At 40.5% G+C, this 15025-nt stretch overlaps 1 protein-coding gene across 2 annotated transcripts; it reads right to left on the bottom strand.

Annotated features, from left to right (window-relative positions):
* Positions 1 to 425: 425 nt before the first annotated feature.
* Positions 426 to 14754, bottom strand: LOC119728442 (multiple epidermal growth factor-like domains protein 10). Of its 2 annotated transcripts, none has more exons than XM_038200683.1 (9): positions 14602 to 14754; positions 11446 to 11493; positions 10374 to 10498; positions 8501 to 8694; positions 6921 to 7016; positions 6442 to 6534; positions 4014 to 4106; positions 3806 to 3916; positions 426 to 510 (listed from the first exon to the last, which is right to left on the bottom strand). In XM_038200683.1, exons 2-9 carry the CDS (start codon positions 11461 to 11463, stop codon positions 455 to 457), a joined length of 786 nt encoding a protein of 261 aa, XP_038056611.1. In that variant the 5' UTR covers positions 11464 to 11493; positions 14602 to 14754; the 3' UTR covers positions 426 to 454. The 2 variants fall into 2 exon arrangements, with proteins under 2 accessions (XP_038056611.1, XP_038056612.1); XM_038200684.1 differs by having other exon boundaries at positions 3806 to 3901.
* Between the last annotated feature and the right edge of the window lie 271 nt (positions 14755 to 15025).

Raw genomic sequence — 15025 nt, 5'->3', positions numbered from 1 at the left:
CTAATTACAAATGATGGACTATAGCTTTAAATAATTTAAAAAATAATAATGGATACTTATTTATATATTTCGTTTAGCTAGGATCAAAGTGCATACAATTATTTTTTTGACAAGTAATCATCGGGCCAACGAAACATTTTAAAGATGATCCCAGGAGTATACACAGCTTACATGATGCTGGATGGCATATCAGCGCAAAGCAGCTAAAATCAATCACAATGACCATCTCTGCCGTCATAGGTACCCATTTACTCCTGGGTGGGGTGTGACAAAGCGCCTTGCCCAAGGGCACACGCACCACAACCCCAGGCTGGACTCAAACCCACAACCTGCAGAATTATCCGCAGACTATGAGTTCTATGTTAAAGACCATGAGACCACGACACTCCACACGTGCCCTTCTGAAATAAAATTCCTTTGGGGTCCACCTGCGCTGCTCATAGTGACTGGGTTTTTACTTACCGTCGACATTTGTTTGGGTAGGAGGATTTCCTCCCTCCGTCTGTGGTTCTGTATTTCAGGAAAAAAACAAACAGAAGTTGAATTTTTTACATGCTACAGGCAGAGCAAAAAATTGAGTCCCTCCGATTGTTGGTGATACACTTTTTGACTTTTCCCTTTTAGCAAATAATCAAAAAAGATCCCAACTATTAGGTTTGCACTCAGATCACAGCCCCAAATCATCCATACCTGGCAAGATACCAGACACTATTCTATATATTCTATGAACAAACTCTAGTTTTTCATTATATCTGCTCTCTAGGCAGAGAATAAGATGTATTTATTCTGTCCTTCAAAAATGCAACAATGCCTATTAAAGTGAATATACATCATATGCTTTTGCTGTAATTTTCAGAAATGGATGGAATTGGGGGGTTGGAAATATATAGCAAATATAGTTACACTGACTTTTTTGAGGTTTTGGGTTCGAAAATGCTATAAAAACCAAGAAAAACAATCATTTTCCTGTAGTCTGGTTCCCTGACTCCATTTAAGAAGAAACAGAGCAGCTAGTTTACATATATTGGGGAATTGTAAGGTCAGGGAACCAGTCTAGCTGGCTTGTACCCTTCATAGGTGTGTAATCGATTGCAAACAAGTGCGATGGTCAACTGGGGCCAGTATTTGAAAAACAGCCAGTTTTTTCCAACGCTGATCGGCCGATCAGCGTTGGAAATTGATACAAAAATACCACTTTTCTTGAAAATGACAGTATACCAGGTGCCATGATTTTACAGGATGCTTTACACTGTCATTCACTAACAGTCCAGCAAGGTATTTCAAAATGATTTGGTAGTTTTATTTTTTGATGTTTGCAAATGTTGTATTTTCCCTTTAAACACACATTGATATTGAACGAACATTTCTGCGAGTTAATTCCAGAACGAGATCTCTCTTTTCTGGGTGTGTAATTTTTCCGTTTTAATCTATTTGTTTTGAGTTGTACCGCTTGTACTTGAAGCGATACAGCATTACCTGTTTCCACGAAATTTCTGCTGCAGCGTGTGGTCTGTTGCCCGCTACACAGTGCAGTCATGCACACTGATACTGAGTGATATACAGCCGGTGTTGGCTAGCGGCCGTAATGACTAAAACATTGAGAATAGTGGAGTGCACAACTTAAAATCTCCATTATTCTTAAGAATCATCGACCATTTAATGTATTTCTACATTAAAGCTATAGTCCATCATTTGTAATTTGTGCATTTTGTTCGTTTGAAGCAACAACAGAGTTCAAAATCTAATAAAGGATACTAAGCAACTAACCTGATAAAGTTTCAGCTAAGCTTCAGCTGTACATTCCGAGAAAAACAGCATTCTAAGATCTCAATTTCAAATCAAAAGTTACTGAATCATGTTTTGAATTGCAGCTATACGCGACGTCGCGCACTGATCCGACGAATTGTAACAACCGCGCGCGCGTGTGCGTCGTTCCAATACTTGCACGCGCTGCGCTGAATAACAAAACAAACTACTATAACTAATTTAAATTTTCCTACGGTGCTTCTTAAGAATCACCGTTGGAAATGCCTTCTTTCGTTGATTACTTCAAAATGACAGCTTCCCAGAAAGAATAATTTCACAGGGAGTTTAGTTCCCTTACTATCTTTCATTTACCAAGTTTGTTTTTCAACAATAATTACGCCAGTTACTTTTTGGATGGCTGATAATGATGGACTATAGCTTTAATGTATTTCTACATTAATGAAGGCAAAGTTGTGTGCCAGTTTCGATAGCCTTTGTGGCGCAAATAAAATAAGTCAGGAATTCCTCCATGTTGAAACGGAGATGGGCACTTAGAGTGGTTGCTCTTGATATCAGAGCATACAGTAGTCTGGGTATCGGCACCCGTTGTCCAACGGAGCCCTCCCTATTTCCAGTCCAACGTCTGATATACCTAAGCATGCAAGTTTATGCAGCCCCTCGCGCCAGCCAATCCGAGTCGACATGACGTCACTGAACTCATTCCGAAATCTGGACTAAGCTGTTGATTGGTCGATTTGGATGCCATGTGTTTGTAATACAACAACGGGCATAGAGAATAAATAAAACCCGACATTGGCTTTTCAAAATCGTTAGTAAAATGCTGCGCGACGTGAACGTGCAAGAGGGCATTCGCATTACCCGCGTTATTTAAAATAATTATGTGATGATCATTCAAAGCCACAGGCATTCACGCATCGCGTTACATATTGTTACAGGCTGCGTGACGTAGCCTATTTTTGCTAACACAATTCACAACGTAAAAGCATAACAGATATGTCCTGTCTAGGTTTTATTAGATGTCTATGATAACGGGTTACCGAAGACTCAATATAGAAGGTGCCCGTTGAATGGTCAGAATTTCGAGGTCAAGACGCAGTCTAGTTTCATAACTAATCACCGACTCTGCTCACATATCATAGACCCTTGCTGCGCAAGGGGATATTCCACAATTATACTAAGCATACGGGATCATTTTGGAGATTTACGGGTGCATTTTAGCCACCTCCTCCTGCTAATTTCGAGCCCTGTCAAATATTGACTGCTTTTACTTGTGGTGTAGCTGATGACCTCTCTTGGTGATTCATGTAGCATTCCATTTCCTAAAGGCCTGTCACACTGTCACGTTCTGGTATGGAGTTCATACTGCGACCAAGAAAATTGACTAAAACGCGGTGAGAACGCAGATGACGTCGTGGGGACTCATTGATACTACTTGAGGACTTCAGAGGGACTCCAAGGACTTCGCTGAATGCCAAACTGCCAAACTGGGCGTGCATGCAGGACTGCACCTCTCCTGCGTCTATGCCGTTCAAACATGAAGACTCAATGACTATCGCCCGTTTTGGGCCAAGTATTTATACACACCGCACTTCTGGCAGCTGATGTCCCACATACGTTTTAAAGTCACAACTTATCGGACGCCATGAGGACGCAGTGAGGATGCAGAGAATGCAGCCAGGATGCAGAGGACGCCGCACAGACTTCTAGTTGGTCTTCAATGGAACTCATAGAGAACGCCGCAAGGACGCTATAGAACGCCACACGGACGTCTTAGACTTCTGGTGGACTTCACAGAGACGCATTGCAAGCCACTCGCGCCATGAATCCTGTGTCTTTGGCGTGTTTTGTTACATTTTAAAGAATTTCACCAACGCAATATGAACGCCATGCATGGACTTGACAGTGTCACAGAACCTTTAGCTCCATGGATCACCCTGGGAGGCTAGCTGTTTACCACATCACTCGAAGCAGTCAATATATATTGTGGACTACATCCCTGAGATTTTCTATTTGTACATGTACATGTAGTTGCACTCACCAGAGCAGTTGTGTCCAGACCAACCCTCACTGCACGAACACTGGCATGCTGTAGGATTCAGTGTACCACCATTCAGACAGAACTTCAGCCCGCAATCTGAAAATGATGATTCTAAAAATAGAAAATGTCAAAGCAATCACCCTGGCACGCATTTCCATCTTGTTAATCAAACAAATTTGATCATTTTTTTTTTAGATGAAGTACTCACTGGAGCAGTCCCGCCCGGTCCAATCTTTATCACATTTACACTGGCAATCTGGAACATCCAATGTGCCTCCATTCAAACACGATAGTCCACACTCTGAAAAAAAGTATATGCGGATTTCGATCAATCACTGATCCCAACAGTATACAAATAAAACATGGTTTGAGGGTTGATAGTATACAAATATTGAATGCTTCGAGTGGTGTAGTAAAACTAGCCTCCCGAGGTGATCCATGGACATTCTATTTTCCCGAGGCGAAGCCGAGGGAAAATAGAATGCTCCATGGATCACCGAGGGAGGCTAGTTTTACTTCACCACGAGATAAAGCATTCAATATTTGTTTTATAACACTTCACCGAAAGATTCTGCTTGATTTTAATATTTTAAGTTTTTTAAATCTGAACACAGCTGAAATAAACTTCAATTTCAATACAAAATTGGTGGAAAATGTATTTCTCTCTTAAAAACTACCCCTTCACGAAATGTTTGAACCCAAGTCTGCGGCGCGCTCTCTTTGGAATAATACGCGCTACGCACAACGCGCACACCAGCATGCATTTGCACACAAATACCACGCTGTGGAAATAGTACTTTGGTTGCTAATGGTATAGTACTTTGGTTGCTATGCGCATAGTACTTTCGGCCGTGCACAGAAAGATAGCAAAATTAAGAAAGTAACATGTGACTCGCTCTCGGCCAATCAAGACACAGAATTTGTGGGTGAGGTGTTATAATATACAAGTACCGACTGCTTCGAGTGGTGTAGTAAAACTACAGGTGATCCATGAAGCATTCCGAGGGAAAATAGAATGCTCCATGGATCACCGAGGGAGGCTAGTTTTACTACACTTCGAGATAAAGCAGTCAATATTTGTTTTATAACACCTCTCCCACAGATTCTGCTTGATTTTAAGCGATAACTGATTAATTTCTATTTTGATACAAAATTAGTTGAGAATTTACTTGCACTTTTCCAAAACTACCCCTTCACAAAATGTTTGAACCCTTCGCTCTGTTGCGCTAGCATTTTAGAACACGTGCAATGCGTACACCCATATGCATTTGCACACAATACCGGTTATGCGTATAGTACTCTGGTTGCTACGGGTATAGTACGTTTGGCAGTGCACAGTGAGATAGCAAAAACAGTGAATGCCATGTGACTCGATCTCGGCCAATCGAGATACAGAATCTGTGGGTGAGGTGTTATAATCGATATTAGCTCCCCAAGGTATTGGAAGTTGACAGACTAGTCCCTCGGCGACTAGTCTTAACTTTTAATACCGACTTCTAAAACCATGTTTCAACTTCTAAAACCATGTTTTATTTGTTTTACTATACCTCATACATATTCACAAAAATTACATGAAGTTACACATAAGTTTTCTCGGTAAAGTCTTGTTGTGCGTGTGCCCATCTTATTTCATGTAGCTCCTGCATGCTGCAAGGGTGATGTTCGCGCGTGCGCATTACGCCCGTGCACTAGTTCTAAGATTGCTTCGTAAAGAACCCTTGGTAAACAACAAAACTAGCGGCTGACACGCGATGGTGAATGAACCAGTGATAACTCGGCTCTCGATCATGAATATGTATGAGGTATAGTAATAGGAAATACAGCACTCTAGATAACATGAAGTAAACTACATGTAGCTCATAATTTAGCGCATGAATCAGTACACACATCTGGGGCCAATTTCATAGAGCTGCTTATAAGCACAAAATTTGCTTAAGCACAAAAAAGTCTTGCTTAATAAAATCAGGTTACCGGCCAAAACTCCATGCGATTGTTATGCTAAGTAAACAACAGCTAAATACCAGTCACAAGCAATGTACATCGCAAGGAGTTTTGGTGGGTTACGTGATTTTACTAAGCAATGTGTTTTTCGTGCTTAAGCAAATTTTGTGCTTAAGCAGCTCTATGAAATTGGGCCCTGCTTATAAGCACAAAATTTGCTTAAGCACAAAAAAGTCTTGCTTTATAAAATCAGGTTACCGGCCAAAACTCCATGCGATTGTTATGCTAAGTAAACAACAGCTAAATACCAGTCACAAGCAGTGAACATCGCATGGAGTTTTGGCGGGAAACCTGATTTTACTAAGCAATTTTTGTATGTGCTTAAGCAAATTTTGTGCTTAAGCAGCTCTATGAAATTGGGCCCTGCTTATAAGCACAAAATTTGCTTAAGCACAAAAAAGTCTTGCTTAATAAAATCAGGTTACCGGCCAAAACTCCATGCGATTGTTATGCTAAGTAAACAACAGCTAAATACCAGTCACAAGCAGTGAATATCGCATGGAGTTTTGGCGGGAAACCTGATTTTACTAAGCAATTTTTGTATGTGCTTAAGCAAATTTTATGCTTAAGCAGCTCTATGAAACTGGGCTCACAAAAGTTCGAGCACGGAACCCATATTCACCAGTAGTCCTTACCAGAGCAGTTCATCCCGGTCCAGTCCTTATCACATCTGCACTGGCAATCTGAATCATCTAGTGTGCCTCCATTCAAACACGATAGTCCACACTCTGAAGAAAATACATGCAAAGGTAAATGTAACACTGATCTAGTGGTCAAACGTCTTAGTACTTGTATTATAACCTGAAAAAAGGTTTGATAATGATAAGGTTTTAGCAGTTAAAACTTTTGCTCTAGGTAGGGCGTTATCCTTTCAGCAGGTTAACGCCCTTTTACAGTTATACAATACTTATAAACTGCGAAACTCTGCAGCGCCCATATCCACTGCTACAGGTAATTTTTAACTGGCCCACTTTTTGTCTAGCTTTTTCCCTGCGCAGCACGCAATTGCAGTTTCGAATATTTGAATATAATTGGTCAAACGCAGTTTCTAGTAATCAGATACTAGATTCTTAACAAAAATAGACAGCCTAAAAGGTCAAGAACCAGTACGTACCAGAGCAATCGGTTCCATTCCTGTTGGTGCTGCATAAGCAGCGGCATGCTTGCATGTCTAGCGTACCTTCGTTGTCACATGATCGTATGTTACAACCTAAAAGCAGAAAATGGCGAGTGAATCGATTTTTGAGAAATTAAACTATAGAAATAAAGCATGTTCCACTTTTTAATTTTCAGCCAAGGCGACATGTCAGTGAAATTTAATTTGATTTTTAACAAACTTTGTTGACACGATTTAATTATTTAATATTCAAGGGAGTCAGGTTGGCGTAGTGGTACTTTCCTTGCCTTCCACCGCTGTGACCCGGGTGCGAATCCCGCCTGGGCCAATATGTGGATTGGGTTTTCAGTCCCTACCTGATTCCGTGGGTTTTTCCCAGAATATTCTTCTGGGGTTTTCCTCCCACCTGAAAAACTGTAATTTCTTCTCACTGTCTCCTCTCTACAGGTTTCTTCAGGCTTGCGAGCTACAGTGCCTAGGGTGCCTTTGAGGAATCCTTGGTTTCATTACCAGAAATAAATAATAATAATATTAATAATTATAACCCTGGATTGGACATTTGGGAAACATCCCCATAGACTTGTGTACAAAATGTTTCAAACTTAAATGTGCCCTTAGCCAAAATTCCCTTGTCCTTTTCCCATAAATTTTGGTATGTTTACTAAGTAGACCACGAGCAACAAATATAATCTAATTGCGACGGTAAGATTTTGCCTCTAAAGGGGGCTGTGACATTAGGGAGACATGAAAATGTCTCCCTAATGACCGATGTCTCCCATCGTGCGAAGAATTTACGATAACACATGTCTCCTTAAAGGGAATGTACAACATTTGCTTTTGCTGCAATTTTCAGAAATAAATGGATTTGGAGAGGATTAGTATGTTATTGCAAATATTGTTACACTGACTTGTTTTAGTTTTGGGTTCGTATATGCTGGAAAAACCAAGAAAACCAATCATATTCTTGTAGTCTGGTTCCCTGACCCCTTTTAAGATGAAACGGAGCAATTTATAGAGTTTGGGGAATTGTAAGATCATAGAATCAGTCTAGCAGGCTTGTAGTCTTCACAGGTGTGTAATCAATTGCAAAGAAAATGCAGACGAACTCAATATGAAAAATTAGGAGCACTTTTTGAAAAAAAGCCAGTTTTCTCCAACGCTGGTCGGCCGACCAGAGTTTGAAAAATACATTTTTTCTTGAAAATGCCAGCATACCAGGAGCCACAACTTTACAGGATGCTTGAGACTGTCATTCCCTAACAATCCAGTAAGATATTTCGTGATAATTTGCTCATTCGTTTCAATTCGTTTTATGATGTTTGCAAATGTTGTATCTTCCCTTTAATGGTACCTTTACACATATTATAAGAACAAAAAAAACTGACTGAAGCCAGGAATTGAGTCTGCAATCCCGTGTAACGCTACAGCAAGGCGCTACCGTGTACCAACTGAGCTCGCCCATATTGGCAGTTTCTTTTTCGTTTTATCCACAGGACACCAGTCAGAAAACCATCACACCCACATGTGCCATTAGTCAGGGAACACGGCCAATGCTTCACAAGCTCAACATAGCGTACCTTGTGATGAGCGCAGATGGAAACAAAACGACTGGTTGGCTTGCTGATGAAGCGGTAAATACATTTGACTGCATACGTGAGGACACAGCCCCTGCCGTAGACAATCTCGAAAGACCGTTAGCTGGTTTTTATGATAGGTGTTGAGATCTGGACAGGGAGAGCATTTCAGGCACTCTCCGCCAGCACAATAGAATCTACAAGGAATTGAACGAAGCAGAAATCAATTACACACATACTTTTATGAACCAACTTTATTCTGGCCCTTTGCCAACTTGACTTGGTAATATCGTCAGTGACACCACGAAGTAGCACTCATGTACTTTAATACCAGTAAAAACTAGCAATCGAAGAAAACAGTGTTTAAAGAGGTTGTGGAATGCTCGAAAACATTTCCGTCATTTTTTGGGTATATGTAGCCTAAGGTGTGATGAAATAAAAACGACTATTGTTTCTGTCATGAAATGAGTACAAAGGGTACTTTTGAAAGCTATTTTTCAGGTCCTGTTTTGACCCGAACGTGCAATTTGTGTAAAAGTCGTCGTTGCGGGCAGCAAACAAAACACAGTAAATCGTGACGTAATAAACAGGACTCGTTTATGCTACTCTGCATCGGGAGTCCTGTTTATTACGTCACGATTTACTGTGTTTTGTTTGCTGCCCGCAACGACGACCTTTACACAAATTGCACGTTCGGGTCAAAACAGGCATGACAGGACTTGAAAAATAGCTCTCAAAAGTACCTTTTGTACTCATTTTATGACAGAAATAATAGTCGTTTTTATTTCATCACACCTTAGGCTACATATACCCGAAAAATGACGGAAATGTCTTCGAGCATTCCACAACCTCTTTAAAGTTGAACACCTTCTAGCACAACACTTTACTTCAAAACTGCAGAGTTTTTTCATCTGGGTTTCTCGTTGTGGACACTTGATGTATTGAATTATTAAATTTGCTGTTTTTGACCCATTTGCATATTAAATCAACAAGAAATAGGAGAAAACAAGTGAGTGCTAGTTCGTTAAACAAAAATCCCTCGAAACTATACATTCTGTTGTCACGAAGTAGTACGCTTCATTATTTACAACACTACGAGAGTGCTACTTTGTGAAAACGGAGGTCAGCGCACGCACTCAAACAAGGAGGGTGCTTCTTCGTGAAAACGTTTTTGATTGCATTTGAGCACAGTGCGCTCCATGTATTACAATGGTAAATGGAAATTGATATTACTTTGTGAAAACAAAAATTGTCACTTTTGTTCCAAAGTTGCCATGGATAATTAGAGTACAACTCTTCGAAACTTTGAAATTTCATGCAATGGTAGACCTTGATGAATAATAATTAAAAATGTAAAAAACTGAAAACCGAAAAAAATATGGTTTAACACGTGGAGTGCTGCTTTGTGGTGTCGATGAAGCTATGGAGGACAATGAATATGAAAGCATTTTTCCCCCTGTGTTCACCAGAACATGACCTATTTTCAAGTTAATTCCACATACATACACCAGTGGCGTACCCAAGTGGCGTTCCCAAGTGAGAAGACAGAAATATATGATAGTTACAAATATTTTGCATTGGTTTGAAATAAAATGGGGGTGTAAGATACTGTGCTGTTTGGCATGGTATGGATCATACACTTTAAACCCAGTTACATGTAAAGGCAGTGGTGTAGCCATTTTTTTAGGGGGGGGGGGGGTTAAAAAAAGTTGTCTACCTTTTAAGGATAGATAGGCGAGTGCCCTTTTTCACGCCTATCCCTAAATAAATAAAATACAAAACAATATGCAATACATTTTTTTTAAGGTGCAATACATTTTTTTTTTAAATTGATGTTTTTCATAACACCAGTTAACTACTGAATAACATTTCTTACCCATCTGCACATGTTGTACCAACATTGCAACTTCCAGTCCGCCCTTCTCTATGTATAGTTGGCCAAAGAACAGCTTCAGCATACTTGGACAAAACGATTACCACAAATCCTGTGGAAAGGACTGCCTGCAATCATGGCAATCAAACATGATCAACAAAAAAAATGCTAAAATTGACGCCAAGTTGAAGAACATGCTACAAAATGTAAACAAACAAAAAATCTACTTCATTTTGTGGGCAAAGACCACAAGATTACATTTTTGTATTTTATACATTAGAAATATAAAAACTTTGGAACTTTTCAAAATATTGTTATATGCTTAACCCTAGGACGGGTTATAATGGGGACATTCCTCCACACATAGAGCAAGTGGCCTGCATGACAGCACAGCCTTTGTGTGGTAGCGGGACTGCACAAAAGCAGCAGCTGTGGAACTACCCACTAGCCGTGTGCCACGGCATACCACAGCTGGCAACTGCATTCCAATGAGGATTAGCGGCCGCGGCCATGACCGCTTCCCGTGGGCATGGGGTTAATTTATTAAATTATTTATTTATTAAATATGTTCAATACTCTGACAAGGTTGTCAGAAGAAATCTGTCGAAAAACAGTGAAGACTTAAAACTTTTTTGAGGTGCTGCAAGTCGGTATTTTGTCAAAATGGCCGGGGTGCTTGCAATTGAACTAGGGTACTCAAAACTGCATTGGACCGAGTATTCAAAACTTTGCATGCAGCAGTCGATGTTATGGGCTGCTAAACTGAATGTTTTGCAGCAAGTCATTTATAATGGACAAGGGCTTAAGCCTGCTAAAAGGATGAGAATCGAACTGCTGTCGACAAAAAAGTTGCTGTCGCCACCGACAAACAGCAGCATCTGACAACAAAGGGGTGCAATTTTACGATTAATAAACATCACAGTCGTGTGGTGCATAGTTTGCTCCTTCCGAATATTCAAACCAGTTAAAAAGCTAGATAGGCCTATATTCAAATATTGGGTTGATGATCGTATATTCAAATATTCAATTTATAAGCAGGACAGCCCTACATTGAACTTTTCTTTAGATAACTCACCAGAAGATTCATGTTCATGGTAATTGCAGTAGATGTATTTGAAGCAACCTGAGAAGAATTGCAAGAGAAAAACTAAATTACCATCAAAACACATTCCAAGATGGGTATTTCCCAGTCCGAAAATTTGAGACTCTCAATATGTGTATGGGAGTCCCAACGTACTGAAAACATGCAATACAAGAAATATCTAGGATGTCGGGTACTGGTCACTATTTCTACACACTTCTCCTTAGTCAGGCACCAGACTAATGACAATGAATGAAGAAGTCAGTCTTGTCAAACAGTTGGACCATGGATGGACATGTAGAAGTCTAGTCTTTAGCCTCATTTTGAAATCACTTGCCGAATATTGAAGAAAAGTCTCCTTTAAAAATGGAATTGAGTCTTCAAACTTGGTTGGTGAAATACTGAGGAACTTTTCTTTTGCCCAGTTTTGGAGAAATTTGCCGGTTAAAGAAAGAGTAAAGTTGGCCTGATCTTCTTTTGCATCATTTTGAGCACTTAAAGCCCAAGTCTGGGTATTTCCCATTTAAAATAAAAATGGACATACACGTGTTTGAAAAACATACGTAGGACTTATTTAATGCTCTGTGTCATTGTCAGCAATGCTATCTGTGACGAAAGTGCTACACTAAACAACTATACACCTATCTACGCAAATCGGACTAGTACCCATTGTGCATTAAGTTTGGTGAGTGTACAACAATGTATGTAAGTAAAACTTACATGAGAGCATTTGAATAGTCCTCATGTGATACTCATCACCAACCTCATCAGAACACATTTTGTGCAACTTTCTACTCCTCTTAAATGTATGAAAACAAATCGACATCCCAAAAATTGGTTTCCGATATTGAAAAGTGCACTTTAAACATTTGAAATTGTCCAAACTTTTCCGGACAACTGTGTTGCTGTTGCTGTGATGTCATTCCAGGAAGACGCTAAAAATACCCTTCAAAATGGCAAAACAAAAATTGAAAGTGGGGTAAAATGGGACACAGCAGTGCATTTTCAAGGATTGCATTAAAAATTAGTACACGAACCCTTTAACAAAATTAGTAGGGCCAACAAATGTACATGTACACGTCTATTTAACCCACAATGATACAGAAAGTGACACACACTACGAAACCAATCGTTGCCAAGTATTCCCAGGATTCTCTTACTGTGTACAGACATTTCTGAATCCTGGCAGCTGTTTCCTGATTCCTGTCATAACATGTCAACTGTACACACTTGGGCATCATGCTATATTACACACCTGCACTGTACAGTCTACGTGGGTCTTTTCACAGGAGACTTTACTTCACTGTTGTGCACATAAGAGGGAAGTCAAGTGATTTCAAAATGAGTGTGCCATTCTATTTTCTTGTTTTGCATGTTTTCAATACCTTCAGTTGTGGGACTCTCATATTGAGAGTCCCAAATTTTCGGACTAAGCTTGAACTTAGCTTGAGTGTCTCCAGCTCTAATGCATATCACATTAGAGCTGGAGGCACAACCACGTTACCAATCCAGGTGATGCAATCAAAGTGCCCTGTGATTGGTCTACTATCGCCCGACCATGTTCAAATGTTAAAAAAGGCGATTCGTAGAGTCCTAGTTACTCGGACTAACCCTAGTCTATGGCCCGCACTGAACAATGCTCATATGCTTATCGCATTAGAGCTGGTTCTTACAACTACGTTATAAGAACCGGGTCGTAAGAATCCCGAAATCCCTGACTGTATTTCCCCAGTCCATTTCCCCGGTTTATTTTCCCGTATATAATCCCAACCCAGATTCTATAATTCATACCTCATGCAGTAAGCAGACTAGCTTGAACTGGTTTCTGCTGATAGCTACCCTAGTTCCCGACTCCGTATCATCGTTCGAAATGCACTCGTGTGTACAAGCGAGATCCATATGCAGTCTACTCATTATCATAATCGATGTATCGCGCTCGGTAACGGAATCGTGCTGGGACCATTGAATGAACGCTGGGCACGTACGTCCACATCGCGATGTTCAAACACGAGTCGGAAATTTAACGTGTTCACGATCGATCATGAGGGGAGCTCTCGGAATTGAACGGGAAATTTCACTTTTCATCCAACTCGTAAGCAAACTTTAGTACATGTACCTAGATTTTACTCATCGATCTCTCCTTGTACCTCAGGTGGCATATCTAGTAATTTGGAGGCTGTTTTGAGGTTAATCTGATGTTTTTGATGGCCAATGTTTTTTTTTAGTCAAAGCAGTCGGCAGAATAGTGTCGCGCGATCATTTTTTCTCATAATTTCTGGAGAATCGCCACCAAAATCATCGAAAAATTCCATATTTTAGTCTTCGTTGTTCTGTTTGAAGTCGATTATTACTAATACTAGTTTCATGAATGTCTGCTGCATCGTATGAGGTATGAATTATGTGCGATCGTTAAGTGTAGGGCGCGGTTCCTATAAGGGAACAAAATCCACTTTAAAATTATTGGGCCTACCAAACTAGTTGGCGTCATTCTCAATAAACAGGTATGTCATAGATAGAGGGCAGGGTTTTGATTTTTTGAGGGAAATTTGAGGGTAAAATGACGATGACAGCACGGCGACAACACGCGACCTGAAAATAAAGATGGCGATCACCGCGCGATGTACCGTGAGCCCGCACAGCGCCCTGAATCGCAAGGCACAAACCGCGCAGGAAAATCGTGATTTCTACCCCAAGAATCTTTTCAAAATTGCAAAACAGGTGTTATTAGAAATAGAATTGAGAAAAGTCTGCTTTTGATTGTAAAGGTGATTTTTGAGCAATAAAAAACATTTTTGACTCCAATTTGATCAAAACAAAACAGGGGCCCTACATGTACATTTCACGATCGCCGAATTATGGAATCTGGGTCGGGATTATAATATAGGGGAAAATGGACCGTTTTTGTAATGCACTGAGGAAATACAGTCCGGGATTTCGGGATTCTTACGACCCGGTTCTTAACGTACATGTAGTTGTGCCTCCAGCTCTAGAGCTGGAGTTAATACTCAATCTACAATCCCGGCCAAAATGGTTGGGACACTTCCTGAGCCCCACTAGTGTGCATGTGGCCACTAGTAGTGGGGCTACAGCTGATGGAGCGCAGCGAGATTTGGCCAGGATTGTAGGCTAGCCTAATCATCAAAATCTCACCAATTGAGCTTCATGAAGTCTCTGAAGTGGTCATGAAAGAAGAATTTGGGGACCAACCACTCCTTTCTGAATTCTGGGAACGTCATCAACGCGGAGATTTCTGGGGAAATCCCATGGGAAATCCCCTAATCAAATCCGCGGGGAGTACACCGCCCTCTCTTGACAAAAAAGAATAAAGAAGAAAAATCTGATCAGACAATAGATGGCGCTATTCGTTGACGAAAGAACACTGGGTGGGCCCATGGGATGGGGTGGGCATGCAGTGGACATTGCCGACTGACAAAACTGATTACATGTACGTGGATGGGGACTGCTTGCGGGGGAGGGAGGAGGTGTACTTTGGCGTACCATAGAGCAAGAAACTTTGTCCCGAAAAAATGACCCACTTTAAGAAACGGTCGAATAGGATCATGGTTAAAATCGG

This window comes from Patiria miniata, unplaced genomic scaffold, assembly GCF_015706575.1.
Source record: "Patiria miniata isolate m_02_andy unplaced genomic scaffold, ASM1570657v1 HiC_scaffold_20, whole genome shotgun sequence".
Classification (NCBI taxonomy): domain Eukaryota; kingdom Metazoa; phylum Echinodermata; class Asteroidea; order Valvatida; family Asterinidae; genus Patiria; species Patiria miniata.
This window is presented reverse-complemented; position numbering and strand designations above follow the sequence as displayed.

Bases quoted from the DNA above. Each gene is read 5' to 3' on its own strand.
- LOC119728442 (XM_038200683.1), bottom strand. The intron at 6,535-6,920 runs GTACGTACTGGT...TATTTTCTTCAG, and splicing joins GAATGGAACCGATTGCTCTG to AGTGTGGACTATCGTGTTTG. The intron at 511-3,805 runs GTGAGTGCAACT...CCTGAAATACAG, and splicing joins GTCTGGACACAACTGCTCTG to AACCACAGACGGAGGGAGGA.